This window comes from Centroberyx affinis, unplaced genomic scaffold (assembly GCF_046629955.1).
Source record: "Centroberyx affinis isolate AG114_WGS23_722 - 3 ecotype Tasmania unplaced genomic scaffold, CSIRO-AGI_Caff_v1 ptg002065l_1, whole genome shotgun sequence".
NCBI lineage: Eukaryota > Metazoa > Chordata > Actinopteri > Beryciformes > Berycidae > Centroberyx > Centroberyx affinis.
In genome coordinates, this window is record NW_027280395.1 from 495,098 (window position 1) to 521,803 (window position 26,706).

At 41.0% G+C, this 26,706-nt stretch overlaps 2 protein-coding genes across 2 annotated transcripts; both read right to left on the bottom strand.

Annotated features, from left to right (window-relative positions):
- Window positions 1-1,794: 1,794 nt before the first annotated feature.
- On the bottom strand, window positions 1,795-17,804 carry adgrg2a (adhesion G protein-coupled receptor G2a). Its single transcript, XM_071531340.1, has 19 exons — window positions 17,768-17,804; window positions 17,560-17,594; window positions 16,323-16,450; window positions 16,081-16,195; window positions 12,261-14,782; window positions 11,621-11,721; window positions 10,964-11,100; window positions 10,714-10,870; window positions 9,869-10,036; window positions 9,495-9,617; window positions 8,699-8,744; window positions 8,512-8,615; window positions 7,807-7,931; window positions 6,517-6,785; window positions 5,781-5,880; window positions 4,723-5,009; window positions 3,614-3,715; window positions 3,319-3,438; window positions 1,795-3,222 (listed from the first exon to the last, which is right to left on the bottom strand). The coding sequence occupies exons 3-19, from the start codon at window positions 16,435-16,437 to the stop codon at window positions 3,110-3,112; spliced, it is 4,704 nt and encodes a 1,567-aa protein (XP_071387441.1). The 5' UTR covers window positions 16,438-16,450; window positions 17,560-17,594; window positions 17,768-17,804; the 3' UTR covers window positions 1,795-3,109.
- A 435-nt stretch (window positions 17,805-18,239) lies between these two features.
- LOC139654240 (mucin-5AC-like) lies at window positions 18,240-26,643 on the bottom strand. Its single transcript, XM_071531321.1, has 15 exons — window positions 26,527-26,643; window positions 24,521-24,779; window positions 22,996-23,043; window positions 22,744-22,821; window positions 21,536-21,997; window positions 21,329-21,376; window positions 20,801-20,874; window positions 20,232-20,333; window positions 20,032-20,069; window positions 19,811-19,938; window positions 18,979-19,090; window positions 18,805-18,863; window positions 18,632-18,679; window positions 18,380-18,447; window positions 18,240-18,287 (listed from the first exon to the last, which is right to left on the bottom strand). The coding sequence occupies exons 2-15, from the start codon at window positions 24,639-24,641 to the stop codon at window positions 18,240-18,242; spliced, it is 1,434 nt and encodes a 477-aa protein (XP_071387422.1). The 5' UTR covers window positions 24,642-24,779; window positions 26,527-26,643.
- Between the last annotated feature and the right edge of the window lie 63 nt (window positions 26,644-26,706).

The following is a 26,706-nucleotide window of genomic DNA, read 5'->3' on the forward strand; positions in this document are numbered from 1 at the left end:
AGATTAAATCCCCCAAAACCAGCTGGGAAAATCAGGGTGAGGGTGGTGATTGAAGAATACTCTCTTGCTCTTGAGGAGCCATAGAGCAAGGCAGCTGACCATGCTCTGCAAACCTTCCCTGGATAGATAAAGGTTAAAACAACAAGCAAATTGGAAAATATCATATGAAATCCCTAGAATATAGACACACTGTTTGTTAGGCTTTTTAACATTTTTATTCAAACAAAATGAAAGACGGCCGGTATGACTTGCATGAGAATGCTGGTCAGGTCTTGAGCTGAGGAACCAACCCCCCCAGGGAGAGAGAGCCCTTTCATTTGACCTGGATTAAATATTGATTCCTTGCGATAATAGAGGATAGAGCACAGATTTCTATGTCACGGCGGAGTGAGGGGGGTCAATCCTTTGTTAATGAACTTTAGGAGGGGAATTTATTTATCCTTTCTTTCCTGGCATCGAGACGGGTCGTAAAACGTCCATTTAGAAATGAAATGTTAATCAATTTTGATCCATCTGTTATTTTTTTCTCTTTCTTTCTCTCTCTCCCTCTTTCGCTCTCACCACTCTCACCATCATTAGTGGGGTTGTGAAAGCATGCGTAGGCTGCAGTTGCACTAAAAGTTAACCTTCAAAGCTAATTAAGAGTCAAGCAAGCACACGACAAGGAGCAAGCTCGCCCCTTGACTGATGTGGGAGTATCCAAGTTCTTTACAAAAAAAAAGCAATAAAGTATCAAATGAACCAATCATAATCAGCCACATTTATTCTGCATCCAGGCAGCTTGTCCAACTGAATATGACAGGATTTAAATGGCCGGACAATAAAGGGATTAATATCCATTTATGAATAAACTACAAGGAAATTAGGCTTTGATGAATTAGGTATATGCAAGTCAGGTGTTTTGGATGCTTTTCTGCTTGTTCACCAGCTGCCTTTGTTTTTGTTTTCTGGGTCTTTGTCACAGCATTGTATATTGTGAAGTGGCAGTTTAGAGAAACAGGCTTGTAACTGGAATGTTGCTGGATCAAATCCTCAGACCGGCTGAGAAAATCCAGCTGAGAGGATCCCTTTTAGCAATTCATCTGACATCAAGTTCCCCAGGTGTGAATGTTTGTAACTGTATGAATGGAAAGCAGAGTGATGCTTTGTGAAGTGATTACAAAAAAAGGTGCAGGATTACACTGACATCTGGTGGAAAACTCGTGTGCTTGCTGATTTTGGAATTGGCCCATGACACAGTACTGTATATCAATGTGCAAAGGCATTCAAGCCAAATTATCCCAAGCCAGGCTGCAGTAGATGCCTGTATGTACTAGTTAACAACAGTCTCAGTGGTTATGGTATTTCAAGAACTCCAATGCAAGGTTGCACCAATTGCTCATCTGCGTGGGTTAGCAGTGCCAGACTCTTCAAAGGAATGATATCGGATCAGAGAGAAATTGAGGCGACTGGTACTCTTCATTGTCACTTCTATGGTATTACCTCTCCATTATTCATACATCGCGCTCTCTTATTTGGTTCATCTCGGAGGTGACATTGTTCTGAGACTTGAACTCGTGTAAAACTTCTAATAGCCGACTCTGCGGCCGACCTTCAGTGGCTGTGATTGAAGCGGTGCTGTGTGGGCGTGTGACATGAAGCTGAAGGCCACGCAACACTGTGATGAGGTGGAAGGCCGATCTGAGTCTAATTGGTGGTCTTCCAGGTTGATTAAAGTCCGCGGACCTGAAACTCTGACTCAAAGAAGAAAGAAAACACACCAAGTATTGAGTTGAAGTTTCATTATATCTCATGGCATGTTTATGGTTTTGTACAAGGACATGAATAGGATGATATTAAATTATCCTACTTGACCATGCTATACTGTAATATCATACTACTTAATTTTTTCCTTCAAACAGATCTACTGTATATAATCTATAAACTTTGAGCAGTAATATCAACATTGAACTGTAGTGAAACAAAACAGATACTATCTCACATTAAAGGAAAAATCCACCCTTGGATACTCTTACTCTGTCAGATATGATCAATTTGTGATGTTCAGTGCACTCCAGGAGTTATTTTGTGATGAAGTGTAACTTTCTTTTTTGTTGTACCCACTTTCCCTCAACCTGCCTCGTCTACTTCTACTTCAGCTAGGGAATCTCTACGTTTCCCAGAATTCCTTTTGACAACCCCCACAGAAGGAGCGTGAATTTGTTGCATTCAGCATTGCATCATGGTCTATTGAGGTTACTCTCGGTGGAGAATGTTGATTTTTGATTCTGAGGGGTTGACACCAAAACACTCACCACTGATGTTTTAGATATCTGCTATCAAACTCCATTGTAGCTGTGCTGGAAATATCTAATATGACGTCGTATACATGAATATATGCCATCACATCGTCTACGTATGGTCGGTAATCTGTGTAAACAAGAAAAATACTGTATACTACCAAACAACAAAATGTTCCCAGAAATACAAGGCTGCACAGTTTTTTTGTTTTTTTTAACAATGTTAAAGTGTTTTAGGGTGGATTTTTCCTTTAAGCGACAAATCAGATGTAATTGCATATCTTTAACATGACATCATCCTTTCTCACAGACTGAAAACAATGTTAGGTGTCATATTTAATGTGTGCACTAACAGCTGTCAGAGCGTTGAAACAAAGGATACAGTATGCACAGTCACCGAGTCACAGCTGTGACAATGGAAGTGTCATTTTTCAGTCAGAAACACAGCTGCTGTACATGAACCACTGCCAACAAGCCTCTTACATATATTCTATTGTCCACATGAATCACAGTAAAGAGTCACGTCTTTCACTAGTTGGTCGCTGGATCAATGTATGAAAGACAATGGCGCCTCAGTCATCCTTCATTCATCTTCTTCTCACCGTCTTCATTACACCGTAAAACCCTTCTCCATCTTCTGTAACAGGGAGGATTACTTCCTCTCTTGTTGTTATCTTGGGGTTTCCTCTAACGGACCAGCCTCTTGAAACGCTCTGAACATCTACTCTCCTTCTACGTTGTGGTTCCTCGATCTGTGAGGAGATCGGCAATCTCCGACCATCCTCTCACAGTATATCATTTTACTGTCGTCGTGAATGAACGCCGACTGTTCACTGTTGCCAGGCCGTGTCTTGCTGCGCCGCGTTGCGTCTGTGGATCTCGTTGAGGACGACGTCGACGTTGGAACCACCGTCCGAGATGCCGCTGTCCCCAAACACAGAACCTGCACGGTGAGAAATTTAACAGATTATAGAAATTGCAGAAATTATCTCCGCGTCGAATATGTCAAGACTTGAAAATTTGCCACTCATGAATGTACCGCTGCTATTGGTGCCCTCGCTTATGACGGAGGAGCTTCGAGAGGCGGGGTTGAGTGCTGAGCTGGTTGCCGTGGTGACGGACAGCTTCTTCGGGTTCTGGGTCGCCGTCCGACTCCATTCTGCAGAGCAGTGCGTATGTCCAAGAGTATGTGAGTGTATAAATTGGAAAATACATCATTGACCAGATTAATCAATGGCTTTGCTCATATACATCAACTTGCTGATTTCTGTTCTCTGATTGACCTAATCTGTCCAATCATAATATCAGCGTGCGTGTAAGGAGAGAGTGCCCACCTGAGTTTTCAGCCAATCGCAGACGCCCACAGCAGAGGTAAGTTCTCCACTGCCTGCGGACGTTCTCCTTCACAGCACAGTGGAACACAAAGATGAAGAAACCTGGAGAAGGGAGACAAAGAGAAAACAATATAAAGGAAAGAAGTTGATATTAGTAGTTAATTTGCTTGCTGTCTTCATGCAGTATGTGGATTGGGTTTCGGCCAATATGCTGCCGATATCCAGTATTTTGTGCTGATATTCTGTATGTATAATTTGACCATTTTCATCTCCAACAGGATCCAGGTACAAGGTTTCAGTGTCTCCCAGAACTTTGTACTTTACAGGGTGGAAAAGCCTCTGAAACAGCCTTTAAAACAATGGTTCCCAAGCAGTCCCCAGCCTTTGGGACTGTACTGCTGGTTTTCTGTCCTACCAGCTAATTACATTCACTTGGCATCCCAGGTCTACAGTAAATCAATTCCTATTAGACGGTTAGAGTGAAAACCAGCAGTACCTGGGGTCCTGGGGACCGAAATTTAGAACCACTGATTAAAACCATGGGACACTAAAACTCTCAGTTGAAACCCATGCTAATGAAATTCTTTGGTTGGTTATGGTTGGTTAGCAGCTCCTTGTGGCAGAGTGAGACAGGTTTCATTTCAGATTTCATAGATTGACCAACAAGCTGGTTTAGTAAAATTATATCCTCACATCCATCATATTGGCAGGGGATGACATTGACACGCTGTTATCTGATTTCTAATAAAAGGCCAATATTGGCCTGATATACAGTATATTGGCCTAACACTCATAAGTATCAGTGTAAATGTATATATTTATACATGAGTATGTGAATAAACATACTGTATATATGAGAATTTCTATTTTCATTTGGGAAAAAAATACCTGAAGTTCATTATACAATCATATTAAAATGTAGAGGATTCTGACTGTAAAAGTGTTGCTATTTTGTAAACCAAGGACTTGAGTCGCTTAACATATATTTAAAAAGTATAATAAATTCTTCCTATTTTATGCTATCACAGTGAAGGAATCACATTTTCCAAAAGGCGGATATCTCATTTTGGAAAGAAACTCTTCACACACGCACTGTACACACGTCTGACCTTGCAGAGAGTTGAATATGGAGAAGAGGTAAATGAAGGGCAGGTAGAGCGGTCCCCAGGCGAACAGAGCGAAGCCCCAGGTGAGGCCCAGCAGGATGACGAGGCCAGCGATGCTGCGCAGGTCGGTCATCAGGCCCCTCTGTGGGGACTGGTTCTGCGGGTTCTGCCTCTTAATCCGGGCCAGCTGGACCAGGACCACGATGAAGACCAGCAGGGTCAGCGCAAAGATCAGGATGAAGTAGGCCACCACCCCGACGTAGAAGGCTATGTCATTACGCAGCCAGCAGCTGCAGGGTGACAGACATAGACACAGAGGCAGATACTGTCGTTTAATAATAATAAGGGTTTGAATAATACCAGTATTTTTGTATTTAAGCAGATATTTTGTGCTGATATTCAATAGCTTTAAATGTTCCATGTTCATGCCAAAAAATTACATAGTATTTTGTGTTTCCCCCCCAGAATTTTATTCTTAGAAGGGTGGAAAAGCCTCTGAAGCAGCACTTAGACCATCATGAGACTAAAACTCTCCATTGAAAACCAGACTGAAGAAATCATTTTAGGGTTGGCAGCTCTTTAAGGCAGAGTCACTCACCACACCTATTCAATCGTAGTGAAATGTAAATGTAATGTGCAAAGAAAATAAAATTTCATTGCAGCTTTTACAGAAATGTTCATGTAGCCTTGGAACCTCCGTATAGGCAGTGGACTACATGACTGGCCGATATCCGACATTTAATAAAAGATCAATATTGGCCCAATATATCACCAAACCAATATATCGGTCTAACCCTAATAATAACACTACTACATCCATTTTTAGGATGGGTGGCCCCAGTGGCCCCACTAACCCTGACTGTGGATCTGTGAACTGATCTTAGATATGTACAGATCTGGATAACAAACATTCAGCTATAAGGGAAAGGCTATCACACTACACTACAAGCTCCATTACAGCCTGCTTAGCGGAAGAGAAATAGCACAATGCAGTAAAAAAAACACAAAAAAAAAACAGCATTTACATACAAAGGTTATGATTGTAGAGCGCTGTAACTTACAAGTCATCTGAAGTGCCGTTTGTGTTCTTCCCATATGTTACCAGACCGTAGTTGTTTTTGTCCACTGATATTACAACAATCACCACGATGAGAGGAAGACCTGCAAACACCAGGATGTTCACCAGTGGAAGCATCACAGAAGAAAAAAAAGAGGTCTTTGAATATCAGTTTTAAAGATGTATCCATTTACAGCATGTAGATAGAAACTGAAGTTTTGGCCGTAGCAGTTCATTTAAGTCAGCGGTTCTTTTACAGAAATATACACAGCGTTCTGAAAAAAAAATCTTCAAGTAACATGAAAACTAACATTTTGGAGCTCAGTGTTAAGGCAAAACTGCAAAAACTTGTGAAGTTATTTTATCTTGTATCCAGACTTATCAAGCTTATTTTATGATTTTTGAAAATGAGTGAAATCATCTTACTGCACTGGCAGATAATTTTACCGGTTTCAACAAATTTGACTTTTTCTTCAGGATAATGCTACTTGTTTCAGGACATTTACTTGGTAAAAGTGAAATTCACTTAGAGAAAGTTTGTTGCTTCAAGATTTTCTTCATTGTTTTGTGATGATTTCTTGAAAGAATCATGTATCAAGTGAAATTCATTGAAACCAGCAAGATTGCTGCCAGTGCAGTGAGATAATTTGACTGAAACTATCCTGAAATAAGCTTGATAGGTCTGGAAACAAGATAAAATCACTGGACCGCTTTCCATTTTTTGCAGTGAAGGTACTCACCCCAGCCCAGCAGTGAGAACTTGAGCATGTATCGACTGAGGTAGGGGGTGAACACCCGCACGATGCTCAGGTACATGTGGAGCGCCTCGAGCCCCGCCCAGGTGAACGATGTCAACAGGAAGTAGTGCAGGAAGAAGGCGGTGCTAATGCACAGCCCGGTGGATGGGTAGAGCGCCAACCAGCCGTCCAGCAGGAACAGCAGGTTGAGGAGGAAGAGGGACAGGCAAAGCTGCACCAGGATCTTAGAGGGAATGTCCCGAAGCAATTTTCTGAAAAGAAAGAGTTTGTGAAATAACGGCTTGGTATATTATGTATTCATTTAATTGTTGAAGAGCTGCCAATCCAGCCTAAAAGAATGTCATTATTATGGGTTTCAGTGGAGAGTTTTGGTGTCCTGTGGTCTAAATGCTATGGGACTTCAGTTTAAAAATATCAGTCTCGGTATCGGCCCTCAAAAACCCATATCGGTTGAACCCTAGTGGAAATCATGAGGGGCTTATACATGATCACAATACTTGGGCTGTGATACATATACAATTATATCAAATTCAAGACCAAACATTCGCTTAAAGGTGCTACGTCTACCATTTTTAAACGCACACAAATTGAAGCGTCTTGGTATAATTATCATAAACAAATTAGACCATGGTCCAGACGATTGGGAGCCTCTATCTATCTATAAGACCACATTTCCCATAAACCCTGTTGTAAAGAAGATAGTTGGTATGAACCGCAGCCCTCTTCCTGTTTTATGCTGTGAAGCAATCTTCCTTTGTGCCATAAAGCAATCTGGCAGATTTCCCACAAAATCCGACTCGGTGGCACACAATGTAAAATGCAATGTAGAGCCAGTAGTAGGCTGCCAATCTTCTTGGCAGTAGTCGTGTTTGTTCCCCGTAGTCATACTTATGTCTCAACATTAAGGTGGTAATGATTTATTGATGTTTAAAATGCTACACATGGCACCTTTAAGGACCAATCTGTTGAGCGGAGGAGGTAGTTAAGAGCTTGGGTTAGCTGTTTCTTGAATAAAGCTTAAGGCAGCTTCTACTTAAGGAAGCTTGACTTGCTTTGATAATGAAAAAAGAGGGTGTTTGATCTTGCATTCAGCATAATATTCAAGGTAAATGTATCCACTTTAAAGGCTCCTCACTCCTTAGCATACATAAGGATTCTACATACAGTATGTCAGCTGCATATGGAGCTTTCTAAACTAACAGAAACACTAAGATAGATAGATAGATAGATAGATAGATAGATAGATAGATAGATAGATAGATAGATACTTACTGGAAGCAAATGTATGTGAATAAGGTGACGGCGAGAAAAATAGCAGAGATTCCACAGCCAATGTAGGTGATGAAGTTGAGGATGAGAGTGTGCTGAGGGTCGGTTCCTTCCCCTCTGGACACATCCTGGATTAATAGAAGGCAGGACACACACCCACACACACACACACACACACACACACGTACATTGTAAATACAAATAATGAATACATATTGTGAGTCCAATATGGTTTAGTTTAGTAGGCTTTAATCAGCTTTATCGTTTCTTGCTTAGACAAACTGCAGCTGTCTGTATTCCTGCCTCTAAATCTCCTCTCCCTTCTCCAATTTGCACAAAATGGGATTCTTACTGGAACAAAAAGACAAGATCATATCACCACAGTTTTAGCATCTTTACATTGGTTACCAGGACTGCTTTGGCAATGATGAAGTCAGCAGTGCATGACCCTCTTTATTCCAGCTTCTTTTGTTCCTTTTATTTTGTAACACTGTGTAGCTTTAAGAAAAGCACTGTGCAAATATAGATATTATTATGTTTATGTAATTTTTTTTATGAAAATATGGAGAAGTTGCACACTCCAGTATGATCCCATGATGTTGTTTTACACTATTCCTTTACCAACTGTCTTCAGCTTCTCCATGGTCAGGTTATGGTCATGGTCACACAACCTCTCTCTCACACACACACACACACACACGCACTGACCAGCAGTATTGCAAAGGAGGTGAGGTGGTTGCAGCTGCAGCTTGTATTTTCCTGTGTGGTGTTGAGAAGAAAGCAGCCAGCAGAGTTCCAGCCTCCTCCGCCACCTGAGCGTTAGAAACATGACAAACAGGAACATCAATACCTGCAGAGTTTGGCACTCATCCAGCTCAACTAGGCGTGTACGCACCATTCAGACTGAAGTCCCAAAACGCACAGGAGGCCACATAGTTTGCCTGTGGACAGCGGAGAAAGAGGAAGTGCAGGTGAGAAGAGGAAGTGTCACAGAGGAACTTTGCTACCACAGGGAGCTTTCAGGAAAAACTTTGCATGAATTTTCATGACTGAATCCAAGGTGTGCTATTCAGATTAAAATGATCATTTTCAGGTAAGCTTTTATTTTGAAAACTTGCTGCTATATGTCACAAATTTCACAAGTATTAGGGGAACCAATAAAAAATGCCCTTAACAATATTATTATTGTGGTTTTATTATGGCTTTACAATGGTATTATAGCTTTACAATGTAAGGCATCTATATATTTTTTAATACTGTATACTGACTGAAATGTTAACTTTTAAGTAGGCTAGTACACATAGGGTTTTTCTCAGTGTGTTCTTTTGTGTTCTGTTTTTCTTATCAGACAATCCCCTTTTCTGACACCACATCTCCCTATTTCTAGCCTGGTTATATGTTTAGTCATTATTTGTGCACAGCTATTTCCCAAATGGACCTCCATGATGGCTAGGAGAATTGAGATGCAACTGCAAAGGCTCTATAAAAGATGAGAGAAAAGAAGAACAATGGCTAACTAGCTGCCTGGTTATCACATAGTAACCAATAAAGCATGGCAGCTGGAATGTGTTTTTCACTAATAAGATTGCTGGCTACCCCTTGTGTAATTTGTATTGAGGAATATGCCATACATCTGTTGTGAGAAGTTGATATGATAAGCGTTCCTGACTTTTACATGTGCGCACACTCACAGGTAGAGGGTTGATGTTCTGGATGGTAAACTGAATGTTCTCCCTCAGGTTGCTAATTGACAGGTTCGCCACACTGGAGCCCAGGACTGGACTGACGATGGTTTGGTTATCTAACGCTGTGTCCTGCAAGAGTTTGAGCACACTCACTGATGTAAATAATACTTTATATGCATTAAATAAACCATTTTTTTAGTCAGGGTGAAGGGACATGCCTGTATGCCCCTCACTATATTTATGCTTGACTGTAAATGAAAGAAAATAAAAAAAAAAAAAGACAGATCAATGAGCATTCAACACCAGTACATCATTCTATATTGAGTGAAAAACCTGAAGGTGATGATAAATGTACATGCAGATGACGCTGAGCATCGTACCTGGAAGAGGGAGGTGGTGGTGTAGAAGGTGAACTGCACCCTGCTGGCCTGACGCTGCTCCTCAGGACTCAGGCCCTCAGTGAGAGAGGAGGGCAGGAACACAGAACCCAGAGAGGTCTGTGAGCTCCTGGACCGGGACCGGGACCGAGACCTGCCCAGGACATTCAGCTGGGACACACACACGCGACTGCTTAACGAGAGAACTTTTTGCACACATAAGGTAGCCATTCATGTTTACACAGCCCAGTGTTGATAATACAAATGACAGATGGATCAAAAACTAAAATGTTTCAAGTGAGAATTCACCATTTTCAAGGTTAGCTAACAGTTAAGTTAGCTAGTAAGTAATTGGCCTACAGCTTTTAGTTAAAGGTTAGGGTTAGGTTTAGCCAGATAAAATGCAGCTGAGGTTAGGCAACTAAAACAATTTGGTTAAGGTTCGGTTAAGGTTTTGGTCTTGGTTAAACAAGAAAAAATTTCGCTAAAAATTAAAACTTCACTCAGTATAAAACATATAAAACATAATATAAAACCATTCAATGTCAAACTCGCTGCTGCCTGTTTCTAGTCATGTCTCCTCCCAGTAATCCTTCCATGGTGTTGAAATGAATTTTGCGCACTTTCTGTGCACAGAGCATGTTATTTGAATTTTGGGACCAGGTCTGTTAGTCAGTGGTTGTTGAGTTCAGATTTTGATTTAATTTGGTTTCCATTGTCCAATCCAGCTGTTCCTTTGTCATCTTTATCATCTATCATTTCAGCCGTGCAGTTTGTATTTTGTTTATTTCCTTTTCTCTTTTTTGTGTATTGTATCTACACATAAACTAAATCTGGATCTGGGCTACCTGAAGGTCAGCAGTGTTGAAGATGTTGATGGAGGCTGCTGGGAAGTTGGTCCCATCCACTGTCCTGACTGCCAGAAGCAGTGAATTAGACGTCAGGACCTCGGTCTCATCCGCGACAACCAGCTTAAAGCCCAGGTCATCCACCGCTCGAATCAGCCTGTCAGCAGGAGGGAAGACAAAGACGTTACGGGAAAATCAAATGTATTTTGTTGGGTGTGTGTGTGTGTGTGTGTGTGTGTATGTGCTGTACCTATTAGCAGATGCAGTGAGAGCCAATGCATCACCCTCCATCAGATTGCTGATTACATTGATGGCCGTCTGTCCCACTGACTGAGAGACAGTAGGACCCTCTAGCAGCTTCTCCAACCTCCCCACCACCTGCTCCACCTAGAATATCCATAAAAATATAAATTAAGTTTCCTTCCAAAATGAGATATCTACCAGTCAAATGCGACAACTCTGTTAACACAATGGTTAATAGCATTACATTAAACAAATACTTTTTTTTAATGGACAGTACATAATCCATGTCCTTGGATGACAAAATGATACTACTTTTGCTGACAGCATTATTCAGATTTTAGAGAAAGTTAATGATGAACTTTCATGTTTTTTTTTTTTGCAAAATTGATGGTTAAGTTGAAAAATTGGAAGAATTGTCTTAGAATATGTTAAATGAAAAACTCAAGGGTTTGATTCCAACAACCTATATATCTAAGTTGATAAATAATTGTTACTTTCAACCTTTTGTAAATATAAGATTGATTTGATTTCATTCTGAAGTGTAGTTATTTTGACAGCAAAACAGGTCATAACTTCAATTAGCTTTCCAAAATGCTGTGCAAAATGCTTCAGTGAGCTTTCCCTCACTCTTCAAGAGCATAATTAAATAGATCAATAGCTTCACCTGGGAGGCGTTGAGCTGAGAAGCATCCTGCGTTTGATCCAGTAGTTCTGCTGCTGCTTCCTCCTCTTCCTCCTGGCTATTTTTGGTTGTCTCTTGGGCCACTGGGGAAGTATTATCAGTATTATATAATAGAAATTAAATAAGTGTATGCTGTACATGCTGTAGGAAGACGGGGTGAACTTGTTGGCAAGGATTACAGCAAGCCATCATGTCATCAGTGAGTCAGTTTTTCACGGAGGCTAGGCACATTATCAATAAAAAGGCAATAACCAAGGTTAAAGCTGCACTAGATCTAAATCGCAAATTGGGGCTGCGACAGAGAAGAGCATCCCATCCCCCATAATTAAGATGACGTATATTTGCTCTATGTGCCCACATGAAATTCTGGTGTTGAGTACAGTCTCTGGCGGGAAATCTTCTCACCATCTTAACCGCTACCAACCACTAAGAAGAAGAATAAATTTAGGTCCGAGGAGTGGGCAGTTAACTGCACTCACATCACGTTTCATGATTTCTTGATTATGAAGTAGACTTCAAACTTTCAAAACTTCAAACTTTTGGGCCACCAAAAGTGAAAAGTTACCTTGTGCAGCTTTAACCAAATAACTAAGAAAACTCTTGGATTCTCAACCATACATACCGGTTGTTGTTATTGTTGTGGTTTTGGTGGTGGGTGTGTCGGTTTGGAATGGTGCAGTTTCTCCAGCAGGCAAGAAAACCTCAGTAGTGGTGCTGTTGGTCTGACTGGTCTGGCCTGGAAGTGGACCAGGTGTGGTTGTAGTGTGTCTAGCTGTGGCGGTCATGGTTGAAGCTGCAGCTGTAGGCTCTAGAGAAGTGTTAGCTGGCACTGCTGTTGTTAAATTGAAGCCAGGTCCTTTGGTTGTTTGGTTGAAATCAGGGTTTACATTGGTAGCAGCTGAGTAGAGGAGGTCAGTTTCTGTAGTTGTGTTGCTGGAGACAGGAGTGACACTGTTTGCAGGGGTAGCTGTGGTTGAGTTGGTGTCATTTCGGGTAGTTGGTGTTGTGACGTGGTATGGCACGCTCACTGTGGTGTAATTTGTTGTCTGGTTGTTCCCTCGTATGTCACGTGGGGCTACTGTGGTTATATTAACAGTTGTGTTGCCTACAGTAGAAGTTGCATTGCCCAGAGTTGAGTTATCAGGTGATGTTGTGGCATTATATTGTGTTTCATTGCCTGGCGTAGCAGTAACAGTTGTGTTCTGTTTTCTTTGCCCAGTGGTTGCCGTGGTTACGTTGTCTGGCGTTGTGTTGTTTAGAGATAAGGTAGTTATGTGCAGTGTGGTGTTAGGTGGCGGAGTTGTAATGTTCAGGAGAGTTCGGTTACTGGCAGCAATGGTTACATTGTCTGACGTGTTGTTTAGAGATAATGTAGTTGTGTTCAGTGTTGTGTTAGGTGGAGGAGTTGTAATGTTCAGGAGAGTTCGGTTTTTGGCAGCAGTTACATTGTCTGCTGTTGTGTTGTTTAGAGATAATGTAGTTGCATTCAGTGTTGTGTTGGCTGGAGGAGTTGTAATGTTCAGGAGAGTTCGATTATTGGCAGCAGTGGTTATATTGTCTGACATGTTGTTTAGAGATAATGTAGTTGCGTTCAATGTTGTGTTAGGTGGAGGAGTTGTAATGTTCAGGAGAGTTCGATTATTGGCAGCAGTGGTTACATTGCCTGCTGTTGTGTTGTTTAGAGATAATGTAGTTATGTGCAGTGTGGTGTTAGGTGGCGGAGTTGTAATGTTCAGGAGAGTTTGGTTATTGGCAGCAGTGGTTATATTGCCTGCTGTTGTGTTGTTTAGAGATAATGTAGTTGTGTTCAGTGTTGTGTTGGCTGGAGGAGTTGTAATGTTCAGGAGAGTTCGGTTATTGGCAGCAGTGGTTATATTGCCTGCTGTTGTGTAGCTGGGAGATGTTGTAGTTGTGTTTATTGTTGCATTACTTGCTGTAACTGTGCGGTTCTGCAGTGTTCCATTGTTGGTGGCTGTGGTTTCATTGTACACAGTTGTGTAATTGGGAGTCAGTGTGGTTGTGTTTAGCGTTGAGTCACTTGGAGTAACCGTGGTGTTCTGTGATGTTCGGTTGTCGGCAGGAGGGAGGGAAGGAGTTGTTGTGTTGAACAGTGTTAAGTTGACAGGGTTTATCGTTGTAAATGGTGTTGTGTTATTAGTTGTATTGTGAAGTGCTGCACTATGGGTGGGTGTCGACAATGTTGGGATACCAGAGGCAGTTGTGTTGTGTGCCGTTGTACTGTCAGAGACAGTCACATTGGGGCGAAGTGTCGTTTTGCCCGTGAAATCTGTTGTGTTGTCTGTTGTTGGCACACTGGGAGAAACCGTTGAGACGAATGATGTTGTGTTATCAGATCTAGATGTTGTTTTCTGCGGTGTTGTAGCACTTGTGGTAGTTGTATTATAAACTGCTCCACTGTCAGCGGCTAATGTTGTGCTATGTTGTGTTGCATTCGGCTGTTCTGTATATACTGGCCATGCTGTAGTGTTGGGATGTGTTGAGTTCGATTCCCAGTTACTGTTAAGAGTGTCTGTGGTATTCAGTTGTGTTGTACTGGGTTGAATGGCCGTTGTGTTGTGCTGGGTTGTGTTCGTTCTTGCTGAGTTTGTTGTGTTTAATGGAACTGCTGTTGTGTATGCCTCTGCGGTGATATTGGGCAAAGTGGTATTCAGCCAGAAAGTAGGAAACAGTGTTGTATTTACAGTATTATTTGTCCTTGGTGATATTGTAGGTAATGTTGCGTTAAATGTGACATTGTAGTGAGTGGTATTTTGAGTCGTAGCTGTCGTATTGAAATACAATGTTGTAAGCAGTGGAGTTGCTGTAGTCGATACGTTTTGTGTGCTTGCTTGCAGGACAGGTGGTGCTGTTGAGGTTTGTGTACTATTGAGTTGAGCCGTTGCGTTAGGCTGAGCAACTGTTCCTTCCGATGCATTTTTCGGTTTAGTTGCTGCATTATTTTCAGCTGTTGTGTTATTCTGTTGAGTTGTGCTGGCTGGAGACGGAGGCGTGGTCTCAGACACTGTAGTGGTGTTGTTATTGGACAGAGGGGAGGGCTGCAGTGTGCTGGGATTGGTTGGGAGAGGCTCAGGCGGGTCCTGACAGCTGTCAGTCAGCAGCACAGCAAACGTCTCGTTGCCGTCACTAGGGAAAGAACAGAGAAATTGCAAAATATTGTAGGCTATTGTTCATATTATTTAGTATAAACAAAAACAGTACCTAGTGAACACCCAGAGCCTGTCCATATCACATCTAGATATCTAACTAAAGCTCCAAAATTAGATATCCACCATTTAAAAAAACCCCAAAAAAACAGAACGTGACTCAGATAAAATAGCCAATAGCAAAACATTTGGCAAGTTATGGTAACTTAAGTTCTTGGTTGATAAAATGATACCACTGTAACATACTGGATTATGTATATTTTACAGATATATATTGTTTAATTCATTAATACAGGGAACAGAAGAAGTAATTTTTTCTCCTACCCAGGTACAATCAGTGTGTGCTCCACACCACTAACCAGTTTTAACTCTAGAGATAAAAGTCTAACAAGCTATAGTAGTTTTGTTAATTTGTTTATTGGGAGTCCAATATGGTTTCTGAATTAAACCTGAATTACCTTAAAGGTAAAATCCACCCTTGAATACTCTTGCAGTGTTAGTTATCATCAATCTGTGATGCTCAATGTATTCTGGTCCATTGAGGCTGCCTCTTCTACAATGGATTTCTCTGTATGATTATTGGACTTTGGTGCAAAATAGTGAGTCTAGAAAGAAGCTGTTACTCTGATTTGTGAAGGACTGACACTAAAACCTGACGTTTACCGTTTATGCTTTAGATTGCTGAAAAATGTTCTGCTATCAAACTCCATTGTGGCTGCACTGGAAATATCTCGATGTGACACCATGGCATCTAAGTTTGGCCAGTTATCTGTGGGAATAAGAAAGAATACACCACCAAACAACAAAATGGGCCCAGAAATGCAAGGTATATCGCAAGTAGCTATTTTTAAAATTTTATAGGGTGGATTTAGATTTTAACAAGATATGTGTATTATGGATATTAATGGAGTCAGAAGTGCAAGTCGTCTTTTTATTATCCGCAATTGATTATATTTATTGGTTATTGGTTATGTTTTATTTTACAACACTTTGTAACTTGAAGGGGGCGTATTTTTTTCTGTTTTCCTACAATTTCAACAACATTATGTTTTCTGAAGTGAAAATCATTTATAAATATTTGTAGTAATTACCTCTCTAGTGCCCCTCTAACACCTTAATAGCTAGAGGCTGTTTTCTAGCAACCAGAAAGAGACAGTGCTCTGATTGGCTGACGGTACTAGAGGGCCCGCCCCTCCCCAAAAAAGTAAGATGATTGGACGTCTCCAGTAAGGTCAGCTTTATACGACACTACTCGACCAAGTGTTTTACTATTCTTACCACTTTAGTTTGTGATCAGGCTGGCAGATCTCAGAGTGTAACAGGTTACTGGCCACCCAGGTCAGGTTAGACGCCAACAGATCATTGGCAGGCAAACCAGGAGGACCACACACCACTGAGGACAGACAGCACAGTCAATGATAAACAGTATAAAGATCATATCTGTGTAAACATCACAGATATTACATAATAAGGAAAAAAGACAATAGCATCAGTCATAAACTCAAACACGCCAGACTAACCCATGCGAGTGAGTGGCTCATCGTTTGTGATGCCACTACTGTTGTCTATGTGTCGTTGTAGAAAGTTAGCAAGGGAGCAAACATCCACAGGTCCAGACATCTCCAGTATCACCATGCAGCTGTACAACCTGCAGGCCAGAGGCAGAGTAAAGGGCAGGGGTGAAGAAGATTAAAGGGAATATTCGCTTTCATATACTCCACACTGTTAGATATCATCAATCTGTGATGTTCGATGCATCCCACAGGAGTTACTTTGTGATAAAGTGTGTGTGGTAATTCACTTTTTTGGTGAACCCACTTTCCCTCAACCTGCTTCATCTCCTTCTACTTAAGTTAGTGATTTCCTTTCCTTTTCTCCCAGAAAGCCTTTCAACAACTCCAAGAGAAAGAGTGTGAACTTTTTTTGGTTATCCGTGTAGGTGAAGAGAGTGATAGCGATAGTGATAGCGTAGTAAGAGCAAGAGAGCGAGTTTTTCCAGTTGAGAAAAAGTAGAGAGTCGCGCCTCTTACTTAAAACGCTACATGTCGTGTGGCTGCATTGCATTCTGGTCTATTGAGGACACTGTCAGTTGAGAAATTGGTCTCCTCTTCTACGATGGATTTCTCCCTGTATGATTGTTGAGTTTTGATGCAAAATGGTGAGTCTAGAAAGAAGCCCTCGCTCTTTGATTCGGAGGGACTGACTGTTCATGTTTTAGATCGCTGCTATCAAACTCCAGTATAGCTGCATTGGAAAAATATCTCAATGTGACGTCACATTGTTTACACCAGTGGTTCTCAACGTGGGGTCCGGGGACCACCAGGGGTCCTTGAGGTAGTTCCAGGGGGTCTCCGCAGGAAATGTATGAATTGTTAAACTCATTTACAAGAAGCACAATTAGAGAATGTAGAACAAATATAGACTATTTTGATCATAGTTTCACTGTTATCTCTTTACCTACAATACAGATTGTCATGGGATTCTGGACAAAATCATATCTAACAATAAAAATCTTCTCAGATTTGGGTCCGAGAGACAAAATCTCATCAATCTGGGGGTCCATGGCCCTAATGTGGACTAAGTTAGGGGTCCTTGATATGGAAAAGGTTGAGAATCACTGGTCTACACCACCTACCAACAAAATGGACCCAGAAATGCAAGGTACATCACCAATAGTTGTTTTTTTTAACAGTGTTAAAGTGTTTTAGGGTGGTTTTTTCCTTTAAGCACATACTCAGACAGCAAAAATGTGTTTACCTCTGTTTGGTCCCATGACATTCCAGATGAGCGCCCTGGAGAGAGAAAATTTATTATGAAGGATGATTGACAGCTCTTGCCTGAGTTTTGAATTGTTCCATATCGGTCTAAATAAAATGGCATCAAGCAGTTCATCATAGGTTGGTGTGAGTTAACTTTTTACAAGGTACTGGGTTGGTACCAAACTGTGACCTGCAGTATGCATTACCTGGTAGCGCCTTGAAACCTCGACATAGTTTGTGCACAATGATCTGGAAAAAAATAATCAATAGCTGAAAATTATTACATGGCCTATCCAAAACACCTTCTTGTTTATTCTTTAGTAAGACTGTTCAATAACTCAATACAATAATTCTCATCACATCATCTCGTTTCAATCAATCAGAAGGAAGTCTACTTTCTTTTACACTCTTTGCAGGTGAAACACAGAAGCGAAGACTCCCACCACCAACATGAAACTCAGTAAAGTTTAGGTAGTTTGGCTTTGAGTCTCTCAGCTGCTCATTGGTTGTTTATTGTGAGTGTGGAGCTGATTAAACACACAGCACAGTGGTGACATCTACAGTTTCGACTGGAAACTGTAGTGAATCAGCATAGCAGAAGTAATGACAACAACTAGCAAACCCACAATATTTTTTAACAGTTGTATGTGTTGTGAGAGATTCAGTGTGGATGTAGACTTACTCTGACATGGTGTCACAAGCAGGGGCTACGCCAAGTTTGGACAGCTGTGAAATAGAGTCAGAAAGTCATTAATATCAATTATGTATAGCATAAATACATCAATAAGTATATTTACACCAAACTGTGCTGTACATACCATGTTTTCTATGAAGTTCACATCAACAGTAGGACTGCTGATATTGATGCTTAGGGCAAAAAACTGACCTGAAGAGGAAAAACAACAAAATGAGAGAGAGGAAGGTATGTTATAGTTTAAAGTGCACACTCACTCAATGTGCACATTTACCAGCTGTGTGGGAAATATGCACATATATCCACAAATGATTTATGATTGAGATTATAGGACAAACATTCAGAGAGTCAGACAAACAAAATGCTGTTTTCTTACGTGTATCTCTACAGAAAGCGGTGCAGTCACAAAAGCGAGGCTTCTCCCCTGAGGCACAGACAGATATGGTTACAGCAGCAGAGACTAAATTGAATCCTGGTGGATATTTGGGTGTCTGTGAACAGGATGTGTGTGTGTGGGTGTGTGTGTGTGTGTGTGTGTTCGGTACTCACAGCTGCAGGATTCTCTCTCAGGCTGTGGGAGTGGAGTGGATCCTGGCTCTATGAAGGAGCTATTGGACAGACATGGATAAGATACACAGAACACATACAAACACACACACACACACACATATAGGGTATACACACATACACACACACACACACACACACAAAGATGGTGCTCACCATGTGAGGCCGGAGTGTGTGTCTGACTGACAGATATCACCCAGTGAAGATGAGGATGTGCATCTTACAAAACCACCACTTGAGGGCTCCACATCCTCACACAGCTCTCGACCTATCAAATGATGTTGACAAAATCAATATGAGAAATACTCTGTGTGTGTGTGTGTGTGTTTGTGTGTGTGTGTGTGTGTATGCGTTTCACATTTTTGCATATGCATGTGGATGTGTGTGTGTGTGTGTAAAATACATGTAAATACATGTGTTTGTAATTGTGTGTAACTCTGCCTGCACGTGTACGTACACGTGTATGTGCGTGTGTTAATGTGTGTGTGCTCATATACATACATGAGTGTATCTGTGTGTGTGTGTGTATGCATGTGCACGCCTACACCTGTGTGTGCAAGTGCATGTGTGAGTGGGCATGGGCGTAATGGTGCGCATTTCTGTGTGTATGTGCATGTTTGCGTGTGTTTGCTTGCTCACATAAATGCATGTGTTTGTGTATGTGTGCACTCATATACATACCGTGCGTGTGTGTGTGTGTGTGTGTGTGTGTGTGTGTGTGTGTGTGTGTGTGTGGGTGTGTTTGTCTGCACACGTGTATGTGTGTCTGTGTGCAGCATGCATGTGTGAGTGTGTGTAGGTGTAGGTGTAATGGTGTGAATTTCCTTGTGTATCTGTGTGGGTGCTTTTTTGTTTTTGTTTTTTTGTTTGTGTGATAGATAGATAGATAGATAGATAGATGGATAGATGGATAGATAGATAGATAGATAGATAGATAGATAGATAGATAGATAGACAGATAGATAGATAGATAGATAGATCTACCCACCAACTCTCTCCACCTCTCCTATCAGTCTTGCTTGCAGCGGCTCGTCTCGAGCTCTCTGCAGTGCATGCTGGAGTTTACACACTGAGACAGCGTGGCTGAGCTGCAACAGCAGGCTGCAGTTTGCACGCCTAACATAACATATAAACAAAGTATTCACACCACTGAGAGGAAGTAGAGTGCGGAAAATACAACAATTAAACAAAGTAGGTATACTGACACACCTTATTTCCTTATTTGCATCACAGGACACCTCTAATATCTGGAGAGAGAGAGAGAGAGAGAGAGAGAAGGGAGTGTGGTTGTTGTTGTTTACCAGTATGATCAACCAGGTTTTCACAATCTTACATTTTACAGTATTTCAGACGGAAATTAATTTTATTGTGTTACGTGAAGGGATGATGCGTGTTTCTGAGAGACTGACCTGAAGCTTTCTGCCACCTTGACATAAATCCTTCATGTCTGCATCATGTGCAGCTGTTGTAGTTCTGACCGCCTCAGTGTCACAACTAAACACATTTGAAACCTGAGGGAGGGAGGGAGAGAGAAAGATGGGAGCTGATACATATGCACATGCACATACTGATACAAGAGGAAAAGGGATTTAATGTATAAATTCTGCATTGTTCTCATCTTTGATAGAAAAATAAAGCAAGTTAAATTGAATTAAGAATGGGGAGACAGAGAGAGAGAGAGAGAGAGAGAGAGAAGGTTGCTAGAGAGAGATTGATAAACATCTTAAACACAATGTAATGGCATTCCATTCAGGTTTCTTCACTTCTCCATCACAAAAAGCGATGTGTGATCATTTCCACCACTGACAGTCCCAGTCAAAACTAAGTTCAGGTGTAACCCAGGGTAGGAATGTACAGCTACCTCTTTCCATTTGGCAGGAATCAACTGATAATGCTATATTGACTCGCAAACCAATAATTTGCTTGCAAGACTTGTTTGTGAGGAGGTGACGTTAGAAATGAGTGTTGTCACGCTCACCCAGTCGTGGACATCTGTCTCAGTCCTATTGGTCCCTGTGGCTTTCACGCTTAGAAACATCCAATAGTAAGCATCTGTGGAAAAAAATGAAGTTGTAAGGAAGTCTTATACAAATACAAATATGTACACTACCATTCAAAAGTTTGGACACACCTGATTGAATGTACTATGTTTTTCATTATCTTAAAAGTCATTTTGCTCTAAAGGCTTATGCTTAAATGCTTCAAATTAGTTTTTCAGATATAAATAGTGAAGTTGATGCCTATGTATGAATTTCTTTCCAAAGCCTTTGTCTTTCCATCAAGGCAAAAGGCGGCTACTTTAAAGAATCTAAAATATAAGATAGTTTTGATTTGTTTAACACTTTTTGGTCACTGCATAATTCCATTTGTTCATAGTTTTGATGTCTTTACTATTATGCTAAAATGTAAAAAATGGTAAAAAATAAAGAAAAATGTGTGTGCCCAAACTTTTGGCTGGTAGTATAAATGAAATGCTGTGATTGGACAAAAGCTGAATATCACTTACGCTCATTGGAACAGAGCCGGGTGATATCACAGTTCACCAGAGGGGATCCTACAAGAAGAAAGAAAGCAGATGAAAGCAGGTGATGTGTTTCTGCTTCACATCAGTAGCACAGTACTACAGTAATAACAGGCCTATACTGCATCAGGACAAGTTATTATACCACACCCACACACACGTATGTATCAAAAATGTATGCGTCAGACTAACCTGTTGTGAGTGATTTTGGGGGCGTGGTTTGGTTGGCAGGCAGAGTTGTGATTGGAGACGTTTGGGTACTGGTTGGGATCTGATTGGTTGGACTGGCATCAGAGGGCGGAGCTGAACTTGCAGGATGAGACGTGGCGTCTGAAGTAGCTCGGTGATCACTGGTTACTGGTGAAACTGGACTGTGATCTGGATCTCTGTTAGCTGTCACTGTCGTAGCAGGCACAGTAGAGGATAACATGGCCACAGTGTAAGATGGCGTCCCGTCAGCGGCTGGTGAATCTGTGCTCCGGTTGACTGGGCTCAGCGTTGTGGGCGGGGTCGCATTTGTTGAGGTAGTCGTGGAAACGGATGAATTGAGTGACGGTGTGACTGAAGGATGCTCTGTTTGGCTGCTGATGCTTGCGGGATGATCAGTGGGTTGTTCAGTGGAACGGGTGCCACTGGCTTCGCTCACTGGTGAAACTGTAAATAGGAAATAAAGACAGCTGTCATGTTTTTAAGTTACAACATATTATATTCAGTTAGAATACTTGAAGTTATTATCCGCGGAATTTTCATATAAATAAATGTCAATTTTGCTACTATCTATCGCAAGTTTATCACAACAGTGATTCAACCTATACCCAGTTAATTAAAGCTTTTACATTTGCTACATTTACTGTCCTAAACACCTGGTGTAAAGTAGTCTTTCCAAGGAAAATCCTCTGGCACACAGGAAGTGATGCGCTTTACGTTTCCAGCAGCAGCAACAGAAATGTTTTTGGGATAAATAGAAGAAGAACTGGGTAGTTAGCATGAGCAGCGATAGCCACCATGGCTGAACAGACAAAGAAAAGAGAAACTCAAACTGCATCAACAGAAAATCCAAGCTCCACCCACACGGTTTGATTGACAGGTGATCTCTGGGAAGTGCAGTTCAGAAACACCACAGCAGTGAACGCTTAGCAGCAAAGATGTTGCCAAAATGCCATGAGGATATCAAAGTTTACTATTTTAACCTACTACTAACAAAACAGTAACGAACAGGCTCTTAAATAATTTAAAATGTTTTAAATGGAAATGTTTTGGCAGTCATGCAATGTAGCTTTTACAGTGTAACTTATGCAGTGTAAGTGATTTTATCGTTGACACTGTACCAGTTGTACCTTCATGCTCTATCCTCATGTTACCGTGGCAATAATGTCAGTGTTGCTGTCATCATCACTCACCTGTGACCTGTGATTGGCTGAGCGTGTGCTTGAGAGACGTTGCTATGACAGGACTTGAGGTAGTAGTAGTGCGAGATGCTGGTAAAGGAGAAAGTAGGAAGGGGGAAGTCAAGTGATAATCAGGAGGTAACACTGTAGTTCAGGAGATTGTAGATACTGTTTCATTAGTTATTATTTCTGATGTTAGAGTGAAAACAGAGTTTAAGTTTATTCTATTCTATTCTATTCTATTCTATTCTAAGTAATACTTACCAGTCGGTGGAGTTAAGTACAAGCGACCAGCTTGTCCAGTTAAAGATGCTGAAACAGTAAATGTGGTGATTAAGACTTTTCCTTGCTTAAAATAGTGTGATGTACCTCTCCACACAAACCTCTCACTCTTTCTCTCTCCCTCTTATTATCTATTACGTCTCTTTTTTCTCTGTCTCCTCTTCCTCTCTCTCTCATGCACACATACACACACACTTACAAAAACTTACGCACATACACCTAAGGACACAGACACATATACACACACGCATGAAATGTGTTAATAGACACAATAACACACCAAGAATCCATTCGATATATTTCCAAACTCTTGCCCCACGTCTCACCCATCTGTGTTCTACAAGAAGCACAAAACATGCAACATTCACCATCCAACATGCTCTAAACACATGCACAACTATCTACATAACCGTTACAGATGAAGGCACCATAGAAGTCCCACGTCTTAGTGCAATGTGCTGCATGTAACTCCACACTACCGCTCTATCACTGCTCCATCCCAAGAGGAATTATTTGGAAGATTTGCTCCGGGTCCACAATTTCCTAATACTTTCCTAGAAAGAAACTATTAATTTCTTAGGAAGTTTCCTGGAAAGAACCATTAAATTATGTAGTAGTTATATAGAAAATTAGAAATTAACTACAATTAATTAAGAATTCAACAAATAACTATATTATATAATTATATGAATAATGACTTCTGATAATTGACCTCTGCCTGTTATTTTTCCCATAAAAGATTTATAGTTTTACAGTTCTTTCCAGGAAATTCTTTTAGAAATTTACAGTATCTTATAGACTCCACCAGAATACTTACTTTTTCTATATAACTACTACATCATTTCATGGTTCTTTCCAGGAAACTTCCTAAGAAATTAACAGTTCCTTTCTAGGAAATTATTAGGAAATTGTGGACCTGGAAAATAAAGTGTTACCATAAATCCTTGTGTAATAATAAATATTGATTATTGAAGAAATACTGGACTGAGGCCCCTTGGCCTCTTCTTCATTTGTGAATTTATGCAGTATGTTTTCATCAGCACCTTATAAGCCAGCGCACTGCTTTGCACGGACTAACACAAACTTGATGGACTTGAGATACAAGTTTGATTTTGAAATAATCATTTATACTTTGTGAACTAATAGGCTGCGGTGACCACTGTAGCAATACAGGAAAGATGCATCAGGGGACTTCTATGCTGCCTACCTAATGCCATGCAGTATTTTAGTTAGCTATTATTGCTATATAGCTATTATTATTATGTTAGTCTATTACCTTGATGAAATCATGAAATCCATTTGAAAGGACATGAAAGATCACCCTGCATTATATTAGTGATGTAGTTAGTAATTAGTAATGTCATTCATGCACAATGGCCCAGAGTGATCAGAGAAATATAGAATATCTACAAGCGCTAAAACAAATATGAAATATCTACAAGAGATAAGATCAAGCTGTCTATGATTCAATGACGATTCAAACACGATTTATGCGTGTTTGTCTCACCACACGGAAGGTTAGGGTCTCTCTGTCTGGCCCTGGCTCTGGTCACGCCCCAAAACCGAGAGTCCCAGCTAATCACAGAGCCGTCCTCGCAGGCGGCATGGTCATCCAGGTCTGCCCACATGCGGAACAGGTATAGCTCCACCTCTGCCAGCGCGGCCCCCGGGGGTCGGTCTCTAGGTCGACAGCCCAGCCGCAGGGAGCCAGAGGGGGGGATGGCCTGAGCAATGACCGTCCTCTCAGCCACCACCTCCCCGTCAACCTGAAAAAATTATATACAGCATGTGTACGTTGCCTAGTGGATACAGAGAGACAGCATATCCACCAGGGTGTCCACTAGTGTGTTCTTGAGCGAGACACTGAAACCAAACCTGCTCAGCCATATTGTTAAAACCCCACGATTCCACCGGCGGGGCCGTCATTACAAACGCATGTCGCGCACCTGAGATTCACTCAAACCCACAGAACTTTATTTTAAATTCTAATCAAGATCCCAAGGTTTCCAAAGATACCAAATATGTCATGCTGAATTACAGGGAAACATGTATAAAATGATGCACAAACATTTAGATTTTTTCCATTTGATGTAATGGTACAGCCATAAAAACATGGCGTCTTGTATTTGAATATTTCACTCAATAAAAGCAGCTAGAACTTCAAGAAAGCGTTTAAGTTGCTCTGGATAAGAGTGTTACATTAGTACAATTGTTCAGTGTAATGCAGTGATACCTCCTATGGAAGGACATAAAGTAGTCAAGGAGTAGTGACCATTTTGCTGCAGCTGTGCAGTTGTTGTCGCTTGGACTTGAGAAATGCAACATTTATCATCGCATTCACACCAAGTATGTTTGGAGGAGTTTATTTAAACCTGATATCACACAAATATGTGAAATGAACACAACTTGTTAACACCAAATTATGTGTTGGTTGCCTAAATTTACTTGCCTAAATCCTGAATTTCCCCAAGGGATCAATAAAGTGCTATCTTATCTTATCTTAAACTTAATTAACGATTAGCCAACCTTTAGCTGAAAATGCTGTGTCCAATTTGTGTTATTGTCACAGAATTCAGTCTGTGGCAGAAGAACATAATTTGTGTCCACAGCATGTAAATCTGCGTGTCAGAGTTCGTGCTCATTTCACAACGTTTTATGTGAATTATTTGAACTTTTACTCCTTTAGTTCGGTTTGTTAGGGCAGGTGAGAACAATGGCGTTCAAACTTGGATTCGCACCAAATAACAACACCAAGACGCCTGAAAATGCCAGTGATGTATGTCAGTGTATAAAAGACGACTTTGGTCAAATAGCGATGAATAAACTTCATTAAAATATTATTACAGTGCTAAATGCTTTACAAACAACTTGGCCCATGCTACACCCTTCCACGAAGTTTCATGAAAATCGGGCCAGTAGTTTTTCCGTAATCCTAATCCTGCAAACAGACAAACAAACACAAACAAACAAACGGCACCGAAAACATAATGATAGTATGCACAGAAGTGGGAAGTATTGAAGTAAAAATACTAAGTCCTTTCGAGTTTCGGTTTTCTTTCACTTAAAATTTTTTTATTTTTTTTTATTTTTTTTTTATTTTCCGCATCAGACAGCTTCAATGCCGGAAGCAGCTGATCAAGACCCAAATGTGATTGTCTGCTTGTTCACCAAAGTGACACCAAAAAGGAGGGAAAGGGACAGAGAGAGAAGCAACACGAAGAAGAGAGCAGCAACAAGAGAGCAGATAATTAGCGTTAGTGAATTCACCTGTCCTAGAATTAACGTTACTGATTTGAGGTGCCGACTCTTTCTGATTCAGTGTAACAGAGAAACCCTGTAGAAATGCCTTTTTTAGGACTACTTTTACTGTTATACTTTAAGTAAATTTAAGACTTGAGTAAAGGATTTTAAACGGTACTTCAACTTCTACCAGAGCATATTTTTAGATGAGTATTTGCACTTTTACTTGAGTAAGGAATTTGTGTACTTCTACCACCTCTGAGTATGCATTACCTCTAGGCTGAAGGAGTTGCCCCGCACGTCCCTCCTCAGACACACCCTGTGCCAGTGTGTTGGGGACAGCTGGAGAGGAAATCGGTGTCGGACCCCCAGCAGCCACCCGTACAGCGCCCCGTCGTCTCCCTCCAGCCCCAGCTCAGGCCTGGGTGCGCGGGCAGAGCTGTAAGAGAAGGC

Excerpts from the sequence above, each read along its gene's own strand:
- adgrg2a (XM_071531340.1), bottom strand. The coding sequence starts at position 16,437 with ATGGTGATACTGGAGATGTCTGGACCTGTGGATGTTTGCTCCCTTGCT. Across the intron at positions 11,101-11,620 it reads CTCAGCTCAACGCCTCCCAG|GTGGAGCAGGTGGTGGGGAG; the intron begins GTGAAGCTATTG and ends TGGATATTCTAG. Across the intron at positions 5,010-5,780 it reads AACGGCACTTCAGATGACTT|CTGCTGGCTGCGTAATGACA; the intron begins GTAAGTTACAGC and ends GTCACCCTGCAG.
- LOC139654240 (XM_071531321.1), bottom strand. The coding sequence starts at position 24,641 with ATGTGGGCAGACCTGGATGACCATGCCGCCTGCGAGGACGGCTCTGTG. Across the intron at positions 23,044-24,520 it reads AGACCCTAACCTTCCGTGTG|CATCTTTAACTGGACAAGCT; the intron begins GTGAGACAAACA and ends TTACTGTTTCAG. Across the intron at positions 19,939-20,031 it reads GATGCAAATAAGGAAATAAG|GCGTGCAAACTGCAGCCTGC; the intron begins GTGTGTCAGTAT and ends ATGTTATGTTAG.